The sequence below is a fragment of the Ursus maritimus genome, unplaced genomic scaffold (assembly GCF_017311325.1).
Source record: "Ursus maritimus isolate PB19 unplaced genomic scaffold, ASM1731132v1 scaffold_14, whole genome shotgun sequence".
NCBI classification, from domain to species: Eukaryota; Metazoa; Chordata; class Mammalia; order Carnivora; family Ursidae; genus Ursus; species Ursus maritimus.
This window is the reverse complement of record NW_024423786.1, coordinates 8320588-8338579: the sequence shown is the minus strand read 5'-3', so window position 1 is coordinate 8338579 and position 17992 is coordinate 8320588. Positions and strand designations below refer to the sequence as shown.

General features: G+C 43.4%; 1 protein-coding gene across 2 annotated transcripts; it reads right to left on the bottom strand.

Annotated features, from left to right (window-relative positions):
* Positions 1–3226: 3226 nt before the first annotated feature.
* CIDEC (cell death inducing DFFA like effector c) lies at positions 3227–17357 on the bottom strand. Of its 2 annotated transcripts, none has more exons than XM_040628480.1 (6): positions 17261–17357; positions 15518–15641; positions 14473–14626; positions 7622–7780; positions 7345–7532; positions 3227–3760 (listed from the first exon to the last, which is right to left on the bottom strand). In XM_040628480.1, the coding sequence occupies exons 3-6, from the start codon at positions 14503–14505 to the stop codon at positions 3598–3600; spliced, it is 543 nt and encodes a 180-aa protein (XP_040484414.1). In that variant the 5' UTR covers positions 14506–14626; positions 15518–15641; positions 17261–17357; the 3' UTR covers positions 3227–3597. The 2 variants fall into 2 exon arrangements, with proteins under 2 accessions (XP_040484414.1, XP_008696124.2); XM_008697902.2 differs by having other exon boundaries at positions 15564–15641.
* Between the last annotated feature and the right edge of the window lie 635 nt (positions 17358–17992).

Below are 17992 nucleotides of genomic sequence, written 5' to 3'. Positions count from 1 at the left end.
AAATGAGATGTTATGTAAAGAGAAAGCAAGGAACAAAATGGGTTCTATCCTATAATTCTAACTACACAAAAGTTACATGCAACCTGTATATTATTTTATTTGCTAAGAGCACTATAACTTTCAATTCACTGTTTGCATTAGGGAAAGACTGCAAATTAACCTAAATTCATCAACAAAGGAGTGGCTAAGTCAACTGTAGCATATCCGTACCATGCAGCCATTAAGGAGTGTGTATATCTATACGTGCTGATATGAATCAGTCTCCAAATATATGTTAAAGCAAAAAAGGAAAGAAAAGTATAGTGTGACTAGAAGATGCATATGTGTGTGTATGTGTGTGATTTACATATATTTATTACATTTTATGTCTCTGCATTTCTGAAAGGACACACAGAGACAAGATGATGTTCGCTTTGGAGAAGGAATTAGAGGTCAGAAGATGAACAATGATTTTTACCCTTTGGAATTGGGTAAGTTTTTTTTTTTTAATCTCATTGATATATTTCATCTACATACACATATGCAAACCTGGTTTAAAATCGAAGCCAAATATGAAAGACTGTATGATTCATCAAATATTTTAAATAATAAAAAAATTTTAAATAAAAATAAGTAAAAATAATTTTTTTTTTAAAAAGGCTATATGATTCTACATTTTAGAAAAGGCAAACTGTATTGGCAGAAAAGAGTCAGGGATTGCCAGGGGCTTGGAGTGAGTGGGGGATGGAGATTAGAAAGGGCATAAGGAGGGGCGCCTGGGTGGCACAGCGGTTAAGCCTCTGCCTTCGGCTCAGGGCGTGATCCCAGCGTTCTGGGATCGAGCCCCACATCAGGCTCTTCCTCTGTGAACCTGCTTCTTCCTCTCCCACTCCCCCTGCTTGTGTTCCCTCTCTCGCTGGCTGTCTCTATCTCTGTCGAATAAATAAAGAAAATCTTTTAAAAAAAAAAGGGCATAAGGAAAGTTTTCTGCATGCTAGAAATGATGGTTACATAACTGTATAAATTTGCCAAAACTGCAGCACCTGAGTCAGTTGGGCGTCTGACTCTTGATTTCCACTCAGGTCATGATCTTGGGGTCTTGGGATCTAGCCCCGATTCAGGCTTGTGCTCAATGCAGAGTCTGCTTGCGATTCTCTCTCCCTCTCCCTCTGCTCCTCCTCCAAGCTGTGTGCGTGCGTGGGTGCGCGTACATGCAAGGGCGTGCTCTCTCCCTCTCTCTAAAGAGATAAAATCTTTAAAAAAATTGCCAAAAACTAAAAACAAACATTGCCCAAACTTAATTGTCTATATCTTAAAAGAGAAAATTTTATTGTATGTAAATTATACCTCAAGAAACTTATTTTTTTAATTCAAAGATTTAAACAATCAATTTTTTAATAGATGTACACAAATAGAGACAGAACTGGCAGGACATTTGGCAAGAATACAAGTGGTTTTTATCTTGTTTTGGGCTCAGGCAGTACTGTGCTTTGTCATAAAGTCCCATAGCGTTTTAGAACCCCTCTTCTGAAAGGCCGCCTGTGCTTTCGTAAGTACCAGCTTGAGCAAAAGTGGAAAGACTAAAGCCCAGGGGCTGGAACACAACGTGCCTTAACTGCAACAGACCTCTCCTCCACTGTGGCACTTGGCCACAGGAGGGACCATTCCCCCACTTGGACTGGCCTCTGCCTCTCCTGAGGTCCTATGCTCTTTGGAATTTTCCTTTCACATAGCCCAGCCTCGTCAGAGGCTGCCCTCTCCTGTTCACTGCTGACAGCTAGTCAGTCTCCAAGTTCCTGGAAGAAAAGAACCTGATTTTCCCTGGGTTGAGAGGTCTCGGTGCCAAAAGACCATGGTCAGTCACTCAAGACTCACTTGTGAAACTCTGAATCTTAGGAGGAGGGATGTTTGGACCAATTCCAAACTTCTGGACTCCCCAGCCCAACTCAGCTTATGCCTAACTTCACAAGAGCAGCAGATAGCTTACTTAAATAAATTTAAAAAGGGACGCCTGGGTGCCTCAGTCAGTTAAGCATCTGCCTTTGGCTCGGGTCATGATCCCCAGGGTCCTGGGATCGAGTCCCACATCGGGCTCCTTGCTCAGTGGGGAGCCTTCTTCTCTCTCTGCCTGCCGCTCCTCCTGCTTGTACATTCTCTTTCTACAAATAAATAAAATCTTTTTTAAAAAATTTAAAAAGAAATTTAAAAAAAAGAAGGGGGCTCCTGGCTGACTCAATGGGTAGAGCATGCGAATCTTGATCTTAGGGTTGCGAACTCAAGCCCCACGCTGGGCGTTGGGTGTAGCGTTTACTTAAAAATAATTATAATAAAATGTTTTTCAAAAGGGGGGGCAGGTAAGCTGCAGCCTCTGCAAGTGTTGACCAGGAATAGCTTCTGTGCTGATATAAACATGGTACCTCCCTGCCGGAAGGCCTGCCCCATGGAGCCAGGGTAGCACTGAGCCAGGCCTCTGGCCTTAACTGCAAGAGCAGGAGAAGGCCAAGAATAGAAAGTATGTTTTTGCTAGCTCTGCAGCTCCTCCCACACATGGCTGCTGGTTTAGATCAGCTGCCAGCAATAACTTTACAGACTCTGGCTTTGGTAACACAGGACTTGGTATCTAATAAACCCAAAAAGGCTTTATATTCAGGGGCAGAAATGACATGGTTTTGAATCTGAGAGTCACACACTAAAGCACAGTCACCTACAAACTCAGCCTTTCATGCTTATCTCGTTTGAGTTGCTCTAGATAGAAAAATGCCAGGTCTCACTGATGAGGAACTAATATTCTTTGTGGCTAAGTAACAGCTCATTTTGAAATCCTGAAGTTGGTGGTGCTGAACATGAAAGATAAGCTTCTGGCCAGCGAGGGAACTCATTGACAGAGAGCGTGTTAATGGCCTGATGAGTCCTTTCCCACCTAAACACTTACAAGGTTGTAATAAAATGTAACACTGAGAAACAGGAAGAGTGCCTTAGTCCCACCCTGCCATTCAAAGCCCTTCTGATAGGCAGATTTATTGTGGAAATTGTCCTTTATCGTGTTGATTACATGGTCTGCTCAAGTCTCTGATTCAGCAGACATTAGTTCCAGAATCAAATTTTTTTCCATTGGTAGAAAAGGTCCTATTTCCTGTACCCCACATTTTGAAAAACGGTTTGACAATAGATTCCTCTCTTTGCTTAGACTTTTCCAACCTTCCAGACAGAACCCCACCCTGACCCCCAAAGAACACAGGCAAAGATGTATCCGCATAAATAATGTAATATCATACACTAGTGGGCTTGGCGGTTCCGTCGGGAGTATTAGAGCTGGGAGGCCAGGAGGTGGGGAGTGTGTGAAGACAGGTAGCTGAGGGGCAGACTTCGTGCCTAGCCTGCTGGTGACCTTTCATGGTCAGCTGAGCTACCCTGGACAGGAAGGAGCTAGGCCAGGCTAGGGACCCTTGGGTTTCCAGCCTTTCCCCCGGGAAGGCTGCTTCCTTCATGGTCCTGCGTGGGTGAGGAGGTGTGGCGAGGTAAGATGCTGTCTAGCTGCCAGCTTGAGGGTGCTACTAGCTGAGCTTGGGGGCCACAGTCTAGTCTTTGTCTGAGGAATGCCTCCGAGGACTGGAGCCTTCACGGCAGTATCTTCAGACAGGTCGGGATGAGTGAGCGGGCGGTGGCCTCAGGGGGCTGCCCTCCCTCTGTGGCATCCAGGAGCTGCTGCATATAACAGGAGGTGCCAAGCAGCACGTGGCCTGTGGTCTGCATGCTGAAGAGGGCCCAACGAAGAACTTCCCTGGGTGGAAGAAAAAGGCACTAGAGTCAAAACACAAAGAAAACCCCTCCCTGCATCCTCTAAATGTCTTCCCTCCATGCTACCGCCATAATTTCATAAACTGTGAAGTGGTGTGTCAACAGGACTGGATGCTGCCCTCCCTCAGCAAGTGGGAAAGGGTCTACAGGCATTGGCTGCCATCGTACTTTAATTGAGATGTCCATAACCTCGCTATTTTCTCATGCAAAGTTCAAGCTCATTTAATAAGACCTTTAATTTTTGTAATACTACTTTGGTCCAGCCACATTAATCACCATGCCATGGCGCTCTCCTTCATGACCTCTGTTCTAGATGCCGAGGCCTTTCCAAGTCATGTGTGGTCTAGCTAATTTTCAGGACGCTGGACATGAGGATCCCCGTGCCCAGTGTTGCAACGTACTGGGAACAGGACTTGGGTCAGACAGGCCAGAGTGCTAACCGGGTCTTCTCAGCTGTGTGAAGCTTGGCCAACTACTAGAGTTCTGAGCTTTTGCTTTCCCATCCGTCAAATACGATCATACCATTTTGATGCCTCACAGAGTTATGAGATTGAAACAACATAAGATCGCTTCATTTGGAGCCCAATAGGTAGATGAGTAGGGCAAAACATGGGGCCAAGGGTAGCTGGTGGAATGCTTGACTACTTTAACCAAGTTCTCATCCAAATCTGTTTAAAAGAGATTAATGAAGGTCACTGGGGCTGTCTAGTCCTAGTGGGGGATCAGGGAGGGAAATACAAAAGGAAAAATAAAGACTTTCTGGCTGGTATTAAAACTTTCAAACTATTAACCTTTATTTGATACATGAACTTATGGTTGAGGTGCAGGGAGGCAGAAAGATGATTAGAACTATAAACATCTACACATGAACATTCTTTAAAATTTTATTTACTTGTTTTTTTAAAAGATTTATTTCTTTATTTTAGAGAGAGAAAGGCAGGGAGAGAGAGAGCATGAGTGGGAGAAAGGGCAGAGGGAGAGGGAGAGAGAGAATCTCCAGCAGACTCCCTGCTGATCTCACGGGGCTTGATCTCACAGCCCTGGGATCATGACCTGAACCCAAACCAAGAGTCGGATGCTTAACTGACTGAGCCACCCAGGTTCCCCTTCTTTAGAAATTTAAAGGCTCTATCTGAGAAGTATACCCATTTCTGAAATTACAAAACAGAGACTTAAAACCAGCTGTCTGGCCATAAATAGGAATGAAATTCTGATGCGTGCTACAACATGGATGAAACTTGAAAACATTATGCTCAGTGACCTAAACAAGTCACGAAAGGACAAGTACTGCATTAGGTATCTAGAACAGGCAAATTAACAGAGAAAGAAAGGAGCACACAGTTTACCAGGGGCTGGAAGAGGGGGGAGTGGAAAGTTAGTGTTTAATGGGGACAGAGTTTCAGTTCGAGATGGTGAAAAAGTTCTGGAAATTGATAGGGGTAACTGTTGCACAAGATTGTGAATGTATTTAAGGCACTGAACCATACACTTTAAAATGTTGAAATGGTAAATTTTACATATGTTTTATTACAACAGCAGCAACAGAAATAATAAAATTAGCTGACACCACTAAGTCACCACACCTACTCCAGCTTGCTGTGTTTTTGATACCAACATGCCTATTGTGTTTAGGTCTGAGAGTCGTACTACCCCTAAATGCACTGAGTTTAAAGGCTGAAGCTTCTTGCTCTAGATTTTGAAATTTGTAAACTACCGGCAGCAAGCCCAGATCAAGAATGGGGCAAGATAGAGTATAGGAGGAATATGGGACCTCTAGCTACAGAACTAGGCTCAAGCCTGTGACTGGAAGTCATCTCTGGCAAGCAGAACCACACACCTCAGGTCGCTCATCAGCCTTCGGCTCAGGTCATGATCCCAGCATCCTGGGATCGGGTCCTGAATCGGGCTCCTTAGCACGGAGCCTGCTTCTCCCTCTGCCTGCCCTGCCTGCCGCTCCCCCTGCTTGTGCTCTCTCTCTCCCAAATAAACAAATAAAATCTTAAAAAAAAGAACCCACACACAACTGATTTTTTTTTTAAAAAAAGCCAAGAAGTTTTGGTATACTCTAGGTACATATGTTCTGGCAGAACTCTGGGGACCCTGAGCAGGATTTCTCAAAAGACCTCTAAGAACAAGGATCAACTGCATCTTCATTCATTCTACAATGATTTGAATTACTGCTGTGTGCCAGCATTCATCAAGTTACTGGAGGCAACAGAAAGTTTTGCCATCGTGGACCTTGTTCTGACATCTTGTATATCTTGGATCTGTAGCTTACATCCTAGGACCAGGCACACGGTGGGTACTCAGTAGACACTAAATAAAGCAACTGGGGAGGAGTAGAATCTGTCGGATGGAACTGGCAAGAGGCCATGCTCCGCTAGTCCCTAGCTTTTTGGCTTTGCAGTAGTTGGATGTCTCTGCCTCCGTGACTGCATCCACCTGATAGGGTCAGAATTCACTAGAACACCAGTGGAGCAGCTGAAATTGAGAAACATCCCCATAACGGTACTTGTCTTATGATTTAACATATTCTCATGCTTCCTGTGTTACCGGATTAAACTTTCAAAAGTAAAGTAAAAAGTTTAAAAGAAGTTCATTAGATAGGGGCGCCTGGGTGGCACAGCGGTTAAGCGTCTGCCTTCGGCTCAAGGCGTGATCCCGGCGTTATGGGATCGAGCCCCACATCAGGCCCCTCTGCTATGAGCCTGCTTCTTCCTCTCCCACTCCCCCTGCTTGTGTTCCCTCTCTCACTGTCTTTCTCTATCTCTGTCAAATAAATAAATAAAATCTTTAAAAAAAAAAAGAAGTTCATTAGATAATACAAATGACTATTGTTCATAGACATGCAAATTAATTCCGTCTGTGGAAGGACAGTTATTTCATCCTTCCCACCCCATGGAAAAATCCAATTTTGTGTCTATGAATTTATCTCATTCTTTTTTCTTTTAAGATTTATTTATTTATGAGGGAGGGGAAAGGGGCAGAAGTAGAGGGAGAGAGAAAATCCCAAGTAGACTCCCCGGGCAGAGGGGAAAGCCTGACATGAGGCTCGATCCCATCACCCTGAGATCATGACCTGAGCTGAAACCAAGAGCTGGCCATTCAACGGACTGAGCCACCCAGGCGCCCCTTATCTCGGCATTCTCGATGGACCTGTATGTATTGGTGGGGTTTGCAATTCTCTGAACTGATTGTAACTTCTTTCTGGTTCTCTCCTTAATTAATGAGTTCAATAAAATCTTTGACACACGTTCACTTTTTAAAAGTTGATTAGAAGACTACTTAGGAAAACTTACTATTTTAGGTGGAAAAAAGTAGTTGTGGTAGTGGAAGGTAATTAGAAAAATAATGTATCCCAGTTCCACCTGGAGGAGTACGTATATCCCTTTGGCATACGCTAAAGCACTAATTCAGCCATGAAGTTCTAGACAAGTGCTCACTGTCATGCTTTGTCAGAATCAACACTAGTCCCAGGCCCAAGAAAGCTGAGGTCCATGTAAGCAGAAAGGGGCTCCCCCCTTGTTGAATACCCACCCTATCCCCAGCTAATCCCATTTCACTCACTTCATGATGCGCGTGGCCCGGTAGCAGTGCAGGTCGTAGGAAAGGGAATATGTGCCATACAGAGTGGCCTTCACATTCAGGCAACCAATGAAGTCCTGTGGGTTCATCTTGTATAGGTCAAAAGTTACGCGAGCCACATCAATCTTCTTGGCAGGCTTACGGGAGAGGGAAAGTTGGTACCTAGTACCCTGTATCAAGACAAGCCTGTGGTTGGCACCCACCGAAGGACTTCTCCCAGGCTCCCAATGTTCTCCCCACCACCCAGGTGGGAACTCACCTGTTCTGATGGGGGCTGCCATTTCTGCCCCTTCTGGAGGACCATGAACACCGCGTCATCTGCCAGGGCTTGGAAATACTCTTCGGTCTCTACAGTCGTACCATCTTCCTCCAGCACCAGAAAGAAGGGCTTGTCTGCCAGTATCAGGGTGTCCCGGATCTGAAGAATAAGGTCAGTGATGCTTCTGCCATCCCCATGCAGCCACAGGGCATGAGGAAGACCCATATTACATCATCTCAGCTGNNNGGGAAAGAGCAAGTAGATAAGGATCTATGGGAAATGGGACTGGAACCCAGGCTCCTGCTGTGGGATCACCATTCAAACATTCTATATTATGGTCCTTCTTGGTACCTGGATTCATGGTTATGTTCTGGAACAGTGCTGTCCAAAAAAAATATAACGGGACTCACATATGTAATTTTTTATTGAGATATAATTCACATGCCATAAAATTCACCCTTCTAAAGTATACAATTCAGTGTTTTTTACTACATTCACAAAGTTGTGCAACCATCGCAACTATCTGATTTCGGAACATTTTCATCATCCCAAAAGAAACCCATTACCCATTAGCTCTCATTTCCCATCCCCCAACCCATGGCAACCTCTACTGTCTGTCTCTATGGATTTGCCCATTCTGGACATTTCATATAAATGGAATCATACAATATGTGGTCTTTTTAGACCGACTTCTTTTCCTCAGTATGTTTTCAAATTTCATCTATGTTGTAACATGATTCATTTCTTTTTATGGCTGAATAATATTCTACTATATAGATACATCACATTTTTTAAAGATTTCATTTATTCATGGGAGAGAAAGAGCAAGCACAAGCAGGGGGAGTGGCAGGCAGAGGGAGAAGCAGGCTCCCCGTTGAGCTGGGAGCCCAACATGGGGCTCAATTCCAGGACCCTGGGATCATGACCTGAGCGGAAGGAAGATGCTTAACTGACTAAGCCACCCAGGCACCCCAATACACCATTTTCTTAATCCATTCATCAGTTGGCATAGACATTTGGGTTGTTTCCATTATAAGGTGATGTATTATGAATACTGCTGTTATGAGTATTCATGTACAAGTTTGTGAGTAAAATATGTTTTCAGTTTTCCTGGGTATATACCTAGGAGTGAAAATACTGAATACACAATTAACTGTATGTTTAACTTTTTGAGGAACTATAAAACTGTTTTCCAAAGCAGCTGCATTATTTTATGTGCCCATTAGCAATGAATTAAGATTCCAATTTCTTTATATCCTTATCAGCACTTGTTACTGTCTGCCTTTTATTTTAGCCATTCTAGTGGCTATGAACTAGTTTTGATTTGAATTTCCCTAATGACTAATGATGTTGAATATCTTTTCATATGTTACTAGCCATTTATATATTTTCTTTAGAGAAATGTTTATTCCAAATTCTTTACACATTTTTATTTATTTAATTTTATTTTTTAAAAGATTTTATTTATTTATTTGTCAGAGAGAGAGCACAAGCAGGGGGAGAGGTAGGCAGAAGTAGGCTCTTTGCCAAGCGAGGAGCCTAATGCAAGACTCGATCCCAGGACCCTGGGATCACAACCTGAGCCAAAGACAGATGCCCAACCGACTGAGCTACCTAGGCATCCTTCTTTACCCATATTTAATTGGGTTGTCTTTTTATTGTTGAGTTATAGGAGTTCTGTATGCTTTTTTTTTTTTTTTTAGATTTTATTCATTTATTTGACAGGGAGAGAGATAGCCAGCGAGAGACAGGGAACACAAGCAGGGGGAGTGGGAGAGGAAGAAGCAGGCTTCCAGCAGAGCAGGGAGCCTGATGCGGGGCTCAGTCCCAAGACCCTGGGATCACGCCCTGAGCCAAAGGCAGACGTTTAACCACTGAACCACCCAGGCGCCCCTCTGTATGTATTCTTGATACTAGATCCTTCTCATATATGAGATCTGCAAATAATTTCTCCCATTCTATAAGTTGTCATTTAATTTTTTTGATAACACATACAAAGTGTTTAATGTTGATGAAGTCTGATTTTCCCCCCTCCGATTGCTTGTGCTTTGATGCCATATCAAAGAAACCAAAGTCATGAAGACTAAGAATTTTATAGTTTTAGCTCTACATTTAGCTCTTTGATCCATTTTGACTTGATTTTGTTCATGGTGTGAGGTAGGGATGAAACTTTGTTATTTTGCATATGGATATTCCATTGTCCCAGCACCAATTATCGAAAAGACTGTTCTTTCTCCTGTCGAAAATCAGTTGACCATAGATACATGGGAAGTAATTCTGGACTTTCAGTTCTATTCTATTGATTTGTAATATCTCCCAAATTCACATATTGAAGTCCTAAGCCCCAGGATCTCAGAATCTGACTATATTTGGAGATAGGGTCTTTAAAAAGGTAATTAAATTAAAATGATGTCATTAAGATGGGCCCTAATCCAATATTACTAGTGTCCTTATAAGAAGGGGAGATTAGGACCAAGAAACATACCCAGAGGGAAGACCATGTAAACAAGAAGACAGCCACCTACAAGTCCAAGAGAGAGGTCTCGGAAGAAACCAACCCTGACAGCACCTTGATCTCAGACTTCCATCCTCCAGATTTGAGAGAACATAAATTTCTGTTGTTAAAGTATCAGTCTGTGGTACTTTGTTATGGAAGCCCTAGTAAACTAATAGAGCATGTCTATCCTTATGTCAATATCGTAGAGTTGATTACTATAGCTTTGTAGTAAGCTTTGGAATCAGGAATTGTAAGTTTCCAACTTTGTCTTTTTCCAAGATTGTTTTAGCTATTTTTGGTCCATTGTATTTCTATATAAATTTTAGCATCAGCTTGTCAATATCTATAAAAATAGTAGCTTGAATTTTGATGGGGATTGCATTGAATCTACAGATCAAATTGGGGAGTATCGCCATCTTAACAACATTAAGTGTTCCAATCCTTGAACACATTTGTCTATTATTTAGGTCTTCTTTAAGTCTTCAATCTAATTTATTTCACCAATGTCAATTTTCAATCTACAAGTCATATACTTTTGTTAAAGTTAATCTTAAACATTCTATTCTTACTGATGCTATAATGAATGGACTCATTAGTTTTTTTCCCCCTTAGGTAGGCTCCACATCCAGCATGGAACACAACATGGGGCCTGAATTCATGATCCTGAGATCAAGACCTGAGCTGAGATCAAGAATCAGACACTTAACCGATTGAGCCACTCAGGTGCCCCCTCATTTTCTTAATTTTATTTTTAGATTATTTATTGTCAATGTATAGAAATACAATTGATTTTTGTATATTGATCTTATATCTTGCAACCTTATATCATGCAACCTTGCTGAACCCATTTATTAGCTCTAATTGTGTGTGTGTGTTTGTGTGTGTGTGTGTTTGTTCTATAGGGTTTTCTATCTGCAAATAGGAATAGTTTTACCTCTTCCTTTCCAATCAGGGTGCCTTTTATTTTATTTTCTTGCGTGATTAGCTTGGCTAGAACCTCCAGCACCATGTTGTATAGAAGTGGCAAGAACAGATATTCTTATGTCGTTCTTGATTGTAAGGGGAAAGTTTTCAGAATTTCCCAATAAGTATGTTGTTAGCTGTGAGTTTTTCATAGATGCTCTGTATCACACATATATCACATATATATATATATATCACATATATATCACACATATATAATTTAAAATTTTCTAATAGCCACATGATACTTGTAATATATTTAATTCCATCTAAAATATGATTTCAACAAAAAATCAGGATAAAAATTTATGATTTTACATTTTTTTCATATTAAGTCTTCAAAGTCCTGTATGTGATTTATACTTCAGCATATCTCAGTTTCAACTAGCCTCATTTCAAGAGTTCGGCAACCACATGTAACTAGTAACTACTGCACTGGATAGTGTAACTCTAGAGTTAAAGAGACCTGGGTTTGAAGTTTATCTCCCTTACATTATTATTCTGAATTTAGGAAAGTTATCTCATTTATCTGAACTTGTTTCGTCATCCAAAAAGTTGAGGCAAGTATAGTCTTAGTGTCCTCACAATGGCTAAATGCAAAAGTGTATGAGATGACAGCCTGGGTTTAAATCCCAGTGAATGAACTTGGCCTCTGCTTCTAGAAAATGAAAATAGTAGTAACTATCTCAAGGTTATGATTACAAGAAATGCTATAAGTTACCTGGGAGAGTATATCATCCATAATATGCATTTACTAAATTTACTGATTAAATATACTGATTAAAATGGAAGGAGATCCACGACCCATTCATGCTAGAGAGTGAAAAGTCAGGCAGTATACTACATAACCCCATTTAATTAAGTCGTATATAAGGATAAACTATTTAGGACATTCACAACCACATCATTAGCTATCTTGGGATAGTAGAATTCTCACTTTACTTTTCTTGCTTGGATTCACTAGAGAACATGTGTTTCTGCTTAAAATCCTTCAATAAAGTTCTGGGATCCGCAACATACCGATAGCAATGAACACAACTAACTCCCAGATCTTGGCTTCTGAATACCATTCTCCCCTAAAATGAAGCAGATCTCCTTAGGAAAAATAGCCAATTCAAGGGCTAGGGCAGGTAAAGTACAAGATGAGCTTGCCATACCTCGTTGTGATTGAAAGTCAGAAAGCATTGAAGAATGATAGGGACATGGGAAAAGGACAGAAATTGGGCTGAAGGGAGTCCCACTGGCTAAATCTTGGACCATTTGACCATCAATAAATAATCTGTTACCATCCTCATATCCCATTAAAATAGGAATATTTGAATCCCTTCTGATATAAGTAAATGAAGAAATTGAAAGTTGGATGCAGAATGAGATGTATATTTAATACAAAGTACTGCTCTAGAAAATAATTAATACAAAGGGAAAAACAGTAACTTTACATAAGGAAGCCTAAATATACCTCCTTATTCAGATAATCAAAGTTAAACAGTAACGTGACAAATCAAAATTATATGCAATTTTGCAGTGACAGCCCATTTTTATCATATTCCTGCCAGATATATAGGCTGAAATGGGGAAATAAGCAATCCCAAACTGAAGAACAGTAAACAAAACAACAGGCTTATAATATTCAAAACAGTCAAGGCCATGAAAGTTAAGGAAAATTGATGAACTGTTCCAGATTGGAGGAAACTAAAGAGACACACAATTAAATAAAATACTCAATCCTGATCTGAATCTGTTTGCTATTAAGGACATTATTGGGATGATTAGTAACACCTGAATGGAGTCTCAGGACTAAACTGAAGTCATGTGACATTGTATGTTTTCCAATGATGGTTGTATTTCAATTATATAGGAGAATATTCTTGTTTATAGAAAAGACACACTGAAGTATTGAAGAACGAGAAGCGTCAGGTTGGCAACTTACTCTCAAGTGATTTAGGAAGTCTTGTATTGTTCTTGTAACTTTTGTTAGTTTGAGATTCTTTCAAAATTAATTTTTAAAAAAATCCTCCAAAGACTTACTGTGGTCTTTTAAAATGAAACCCCTCTATTCTTTGCCATGGCCAATAAGGGACTAAAAATCTGGTCAATGCCAACTGTATCACCTTGCCCTTCTCCCCTCCCTCTCTCTGCTCCTTTCCTTATATTGCCAAACTTGGAAAAGCAGTCTACATAGGTTGATGTATGTTCGATCAGTAAGACTTAACTTCTAACCTGGGTTCCATGCTGGAAAGATGAACCCTCACTGTTGTTCCTGTCTGCATCCTTTGGAGTTAGGACTCTAACTTGGGGTCCCCAAACTCAGTGATTAGAGTCTCCTGAAGAACCTGCTAAAAATGACAGTTCCTGAGCCTCACTCACGATCTCATCAGTCCCAGGGCGTGCAGGCTCGGAAGTCATGTGCAGCAAGTCCATTTTGGTACAGGAGGTGGTCCTCAGACCTTAAGTGAAAAGCACTAGTAAGTCTAGACTCAAGTGTGAAAGAGACCTTTTGATTCAGGGCATAAGAAATTGGTGTGTCCCAGCCACAAGCCTCACAAGAGAGGGGAAATGGACTCCCATGAAGAAGAACAGACCTAATTCACAGAAACAGGGAAGGGACTCTGGAATAGAGGCTTAGGTCAGCTATGATTTCTATATGTTAAACTCTAGAATCTAGTAATCAGAAGCCTAATCTAAATGTATGATCTGTGCCAGGCAACTGGGCTTGCCTAGGAGCAGGGGTCCCATCGCCTGGAGCTGGTAACATAATGGGTCAGTGAAGCACAAGATTAATACAGAGCCAGATTAGGTGAGGCTACAGGAGAGGCAGTGGGAGAGAGGGAGCATGGAAATGGGGAAGGGTGTCATTCTTGCCTGCTGTTAACTGCTATCCACGAGAGCCTTTGGTTTCCTGCTCTGGAAGCTTACCTGATCAATAATTTGAAGAAAGTCTTCTACAGCGATTAACAAAGCTTTCCACGGAAAGCCAGTGTAGGAGATGGATTGAAGACCTGCCCTGACTGAAGGGAGGAGATGGGGAAGAGAATCTCTAAAATCTTGCCTATTTCCCCAACTTCCAGGTGTGTGTGCGATGGAAAAGGGAACCTAAGGGTCCTTCCAATAAGAAAAATATACTCCGAAAATGCCGCTGGCCTACTGTTAGTATAGGATGGCAATATACTGCCTTCCTCCTTTCACTAATCTATTGGACAGCACTCCAGGCAGGCACTACCAACTCATTAGAGTTGGCATCAGAAAGGAAATCTTTTCACCATCTAACTCATGAACTCCATCCCAGCTGAACTCCCCGCTCATGACCTAGAGGACAGAGGCAGCTGGCAGGGCCAGCTCTTAGCCATGGTCCCGGTGGTTGGGCTGTGCTGAGGGCAGTCCTGTCCCTCACCTTGTTCAGGAGGTCCTTGAGACTGTGCGCCATGATGCCCTTCCGCACACTCCGGTCAGCAGTGGTTACTCTCCAGGGCCGGGCCTTGGGGGCCTCTGGGCTGGTCTCCGACAAGAGCTGCTGGGTCACCACCGAAGTGCTCACTGCCACATGCCTAGGAACAATTGGAGCGCTGGAATGAGCTGTCTGCTGCCTCCCAGCCCTTACTGCACTGCAGGGAACTAAGTCCCCTACCCCTGTAGGTTGAGCCTATCATATTTCTCCTCCTCTACCACCCACCAGGCCTGCTCTAAGTCTTACTAGTCTTACTCAAAGGCCTGCTAGATCAGTACATCTCAAACATTAGTGAACATATATGTCCTCTGGGGATCTGAATCTGATTCAGTAGGTCTGGGTGGAGTCTGGGATTCTGTATGTCTAATAAGTTTCGAAGTGGCATTGACGCTGCTCGTTGACGCTGACCATGATGAGTAGCAAGGTGATAGGGGACCCATCCCACATCCCCCCAATACCACTTTCCTCTCTTGGCCTCTCTCTTCCCACCTGTAAAGTGAAATGAAGTGGCAAAGGGCCCTGGGTTTTTGAGTCAGACCCAAGCCTGAATCCTGGCTCCACTACCCATTTGCTAGGTGATTGAGAGCACCCACTTTGTGCCTCAGTGCCCCCATCTATTAATTTGGTATAATAATCCCCACTTCCCAAAGTTGTGATCAGGTTTAAATGAGATCAAGAATGGGGGTGCCTGGGTGGTGCAGTTGATAAAGTGTCCGACTCTTGATTTCAGTTCAGGTCATGATCTCAGGGTCGTGAGATTGAGCCCTGCTTTGGGCTCTGCACTGAGTGTGGAGCCTGCTTAAGATCTCTCTCCCTCTCTCTGCCCCTGCCCCCCGCTCAAGCACTCTGCTCTCTCTCTCTCTAACTAAAAAAAAAAAAAAAAAGTGCAAAATCTTGGGTCCCACTCCAGACCTACTAAATCAGCATCTGCGTTTAACAAGATGTCCAGGTGACTTATGAGCCCACTGAAGTTTGAAAAGGTCTGCCTTACAGCTCACAAGTAGTTCTTCTTTGCTTCCACCCTTGGCTCTCCTCACCTGGACAAGGACTTGGGGTAGAGAAGGCTGAGGGACTTCATGGCATATTCCATCCTTGTCACCTGGGTAGTGTTGGACCTGGGAAGGAAGCAGAAAAGCTAGTTAGGGTAGGAATAGAAGGCTCCCTCTTACTCATAATTTGGCACAGTGCAGCCCCACCCCCATCCAGCTAACCTCCACTCTGGTCTCTCCTCTCAACTCCCACACACACTTTTCCAGCCCTTCTCCTGTCCAATCCCACGCATGCCGACTGGGACCAAGCTGGCAACCCCCTCAGGACCCAGGCTCAATCCCACTCAGCAGCTGCTCTTCCCTCCCCAGGACTACTCACTCCATGTTTCTCTGACTCTGGCTCTGGTCACACTGATCAGGGATCCCCAGTTGGGACTGAAGAGGCCCTGCCTGATTGGGTCCTGTCCCTGGGGGCAGAGTCCACTTTATGCTGGCAGGAGGTGAGTCACACCACCCCCCTCTTCTGGAGAGTGTTTCTTCACCTATAGCCCAGAGACCTTACAGGCCAGGCTCACATGGGTCAGGCAGCTCAGTCCACGCAGGCTCTCTCCTGCATCCTCGTACAATCCAGACCCCTTCTGAGGCTTCCCACTGGCCAAAGGGACTTTCAGTGGTGACGGATATTGGAGATGTTCTATATCCTTTCTCCCCAGTACCAGAACTGCTAGCTTCATGGGGCTACTGAGCACTTGAAATGTGGCTAGTACAACTGGATTTTTAACTTTGTTTCATGTTAACTAATTTAAATTGAAACAGCCACTGTAGCTTATGGCTACTGGCCACCATCCTGAACGCAGAAATCTAGCTGGTAGCCCTGGGCTCACCTGGCGCTTTCTCTCCTTAAACTCTCTGCATCAGCTCTTGCGTGCTCCAAACCTTTGCCCACCACCTGCGGTATCCTCCTCCAGCTCAGGGCTAAACATATGCAGCCCTGAAGCCCCAATTTCACTAGTTTCCGCTCTTTAGAAGGCCTGTTTATTTATTTATTTACTGATGAGAAAAGTTTTATATAGACAACACAGACTGGACAAGAATACTATAAATGTGGGAAGTTGAGGTTCTGGAAAACCTTTTTATTTATTTGTTTGTTTGCTTGTTTGTTTATAAGATTTTATTTATTTATTCAACAGAGAGAGCAAGAGAGGGAACACAAGCAGGGGGAAGCTGGAGAGGGAGAAGCAGCCTCCCCACCGAGCTGGGAGCCCCACATGGGGCTCGATCCCAGGACGCTGGGATCATGACCTGAGCCAAAGGCAGACGCCCAACAACTGAGCCACCCAGGCACCCCTGGAAAGCCTTTTTAGATGGCTACACAGTCCCCCCTTCATCTTGCCCTTCCTACTTCCAAGCCAAGTGTGCCTCAGTTCTTGTTTCTGACTTGGCCCCACCAATCCTTGGGTGCCTCACCCTGAGATAGTCTCTCTATTCCCGGTGCAGAAAGGGCCTGGAACAGGGTAAGGGGCTCAGAGAGTGGTCATGAAACAAGGAACCCCCTTACCAGTCAGGTAAAATCACTCTTTCCTTCTAACAACTTGGGGGATTTCCTCTGCCAGCCTATCTGTGAACTCCCCCACTTAGCACTACCCAAATCCTCCTGTCTCAGCCTCACTCCTTACTCCCCATGCCAAGCCCACCTCATCTGCTCTCCAGTAGCACCCCCCCCAAATCCCCCCAAAAACACTTACCTCCCCCTTCCAGCCTCCGGTGAGGTAACTCCGGTAAGATACTGCCCAGCACAGCACAGCCCACCCTCCATTTTATTTCCAGCTCCCAGGGAAGCCCCTCCCCTGGCCTTCAGCCCCAGCTGGGGAAAAGAGCATGGGGAGTGTGTAGCTCTCACCCTTGGGACTTCAGGCCAGCCTAACTTCCAGAAAAGGCCTGAAAGGAGGGGAAGAGGCATGTTTTGAAAGCTTCGGGACAGGGTATGACTTGGGACTTGATATCAGGCACAGAGGGCACAGAAAATAGGCACATGTGGGTTGTGGTCCCAGCTCCACTCGAGTTCACTGAGTGTAGACAAGCTGCCTCACTTCTGTGAGCCCCAGTTTTTCTCACCCTTATAACAGCGATAATGATTCCTGCGTTAGGGGATTGAGGTGGGGATTTGTGATAATAAAAGTAAAGGACTTTGCAACAAAGACAATTCATAGATGGAAGTGAATACGGGTGTTATAATATAATTATTTAATAGTAGTAGAGACTAAGCCTAGCTGAAATGTGTAGTGGTTAGTAGTGTAAGGTCTTACCCTTGACCCAGCAATCCTACTCCTGTATATATTATCCAAGAGAAATGAAAACATATGTCCACACCAGAACTTACACACAAGTGTTCGTAGTGTTATTCACAATAGCTAAAAGACAGAAACAACACAAATGTTCATCAATTGGTGAATGGATTTTTAAAATGTGACATATCC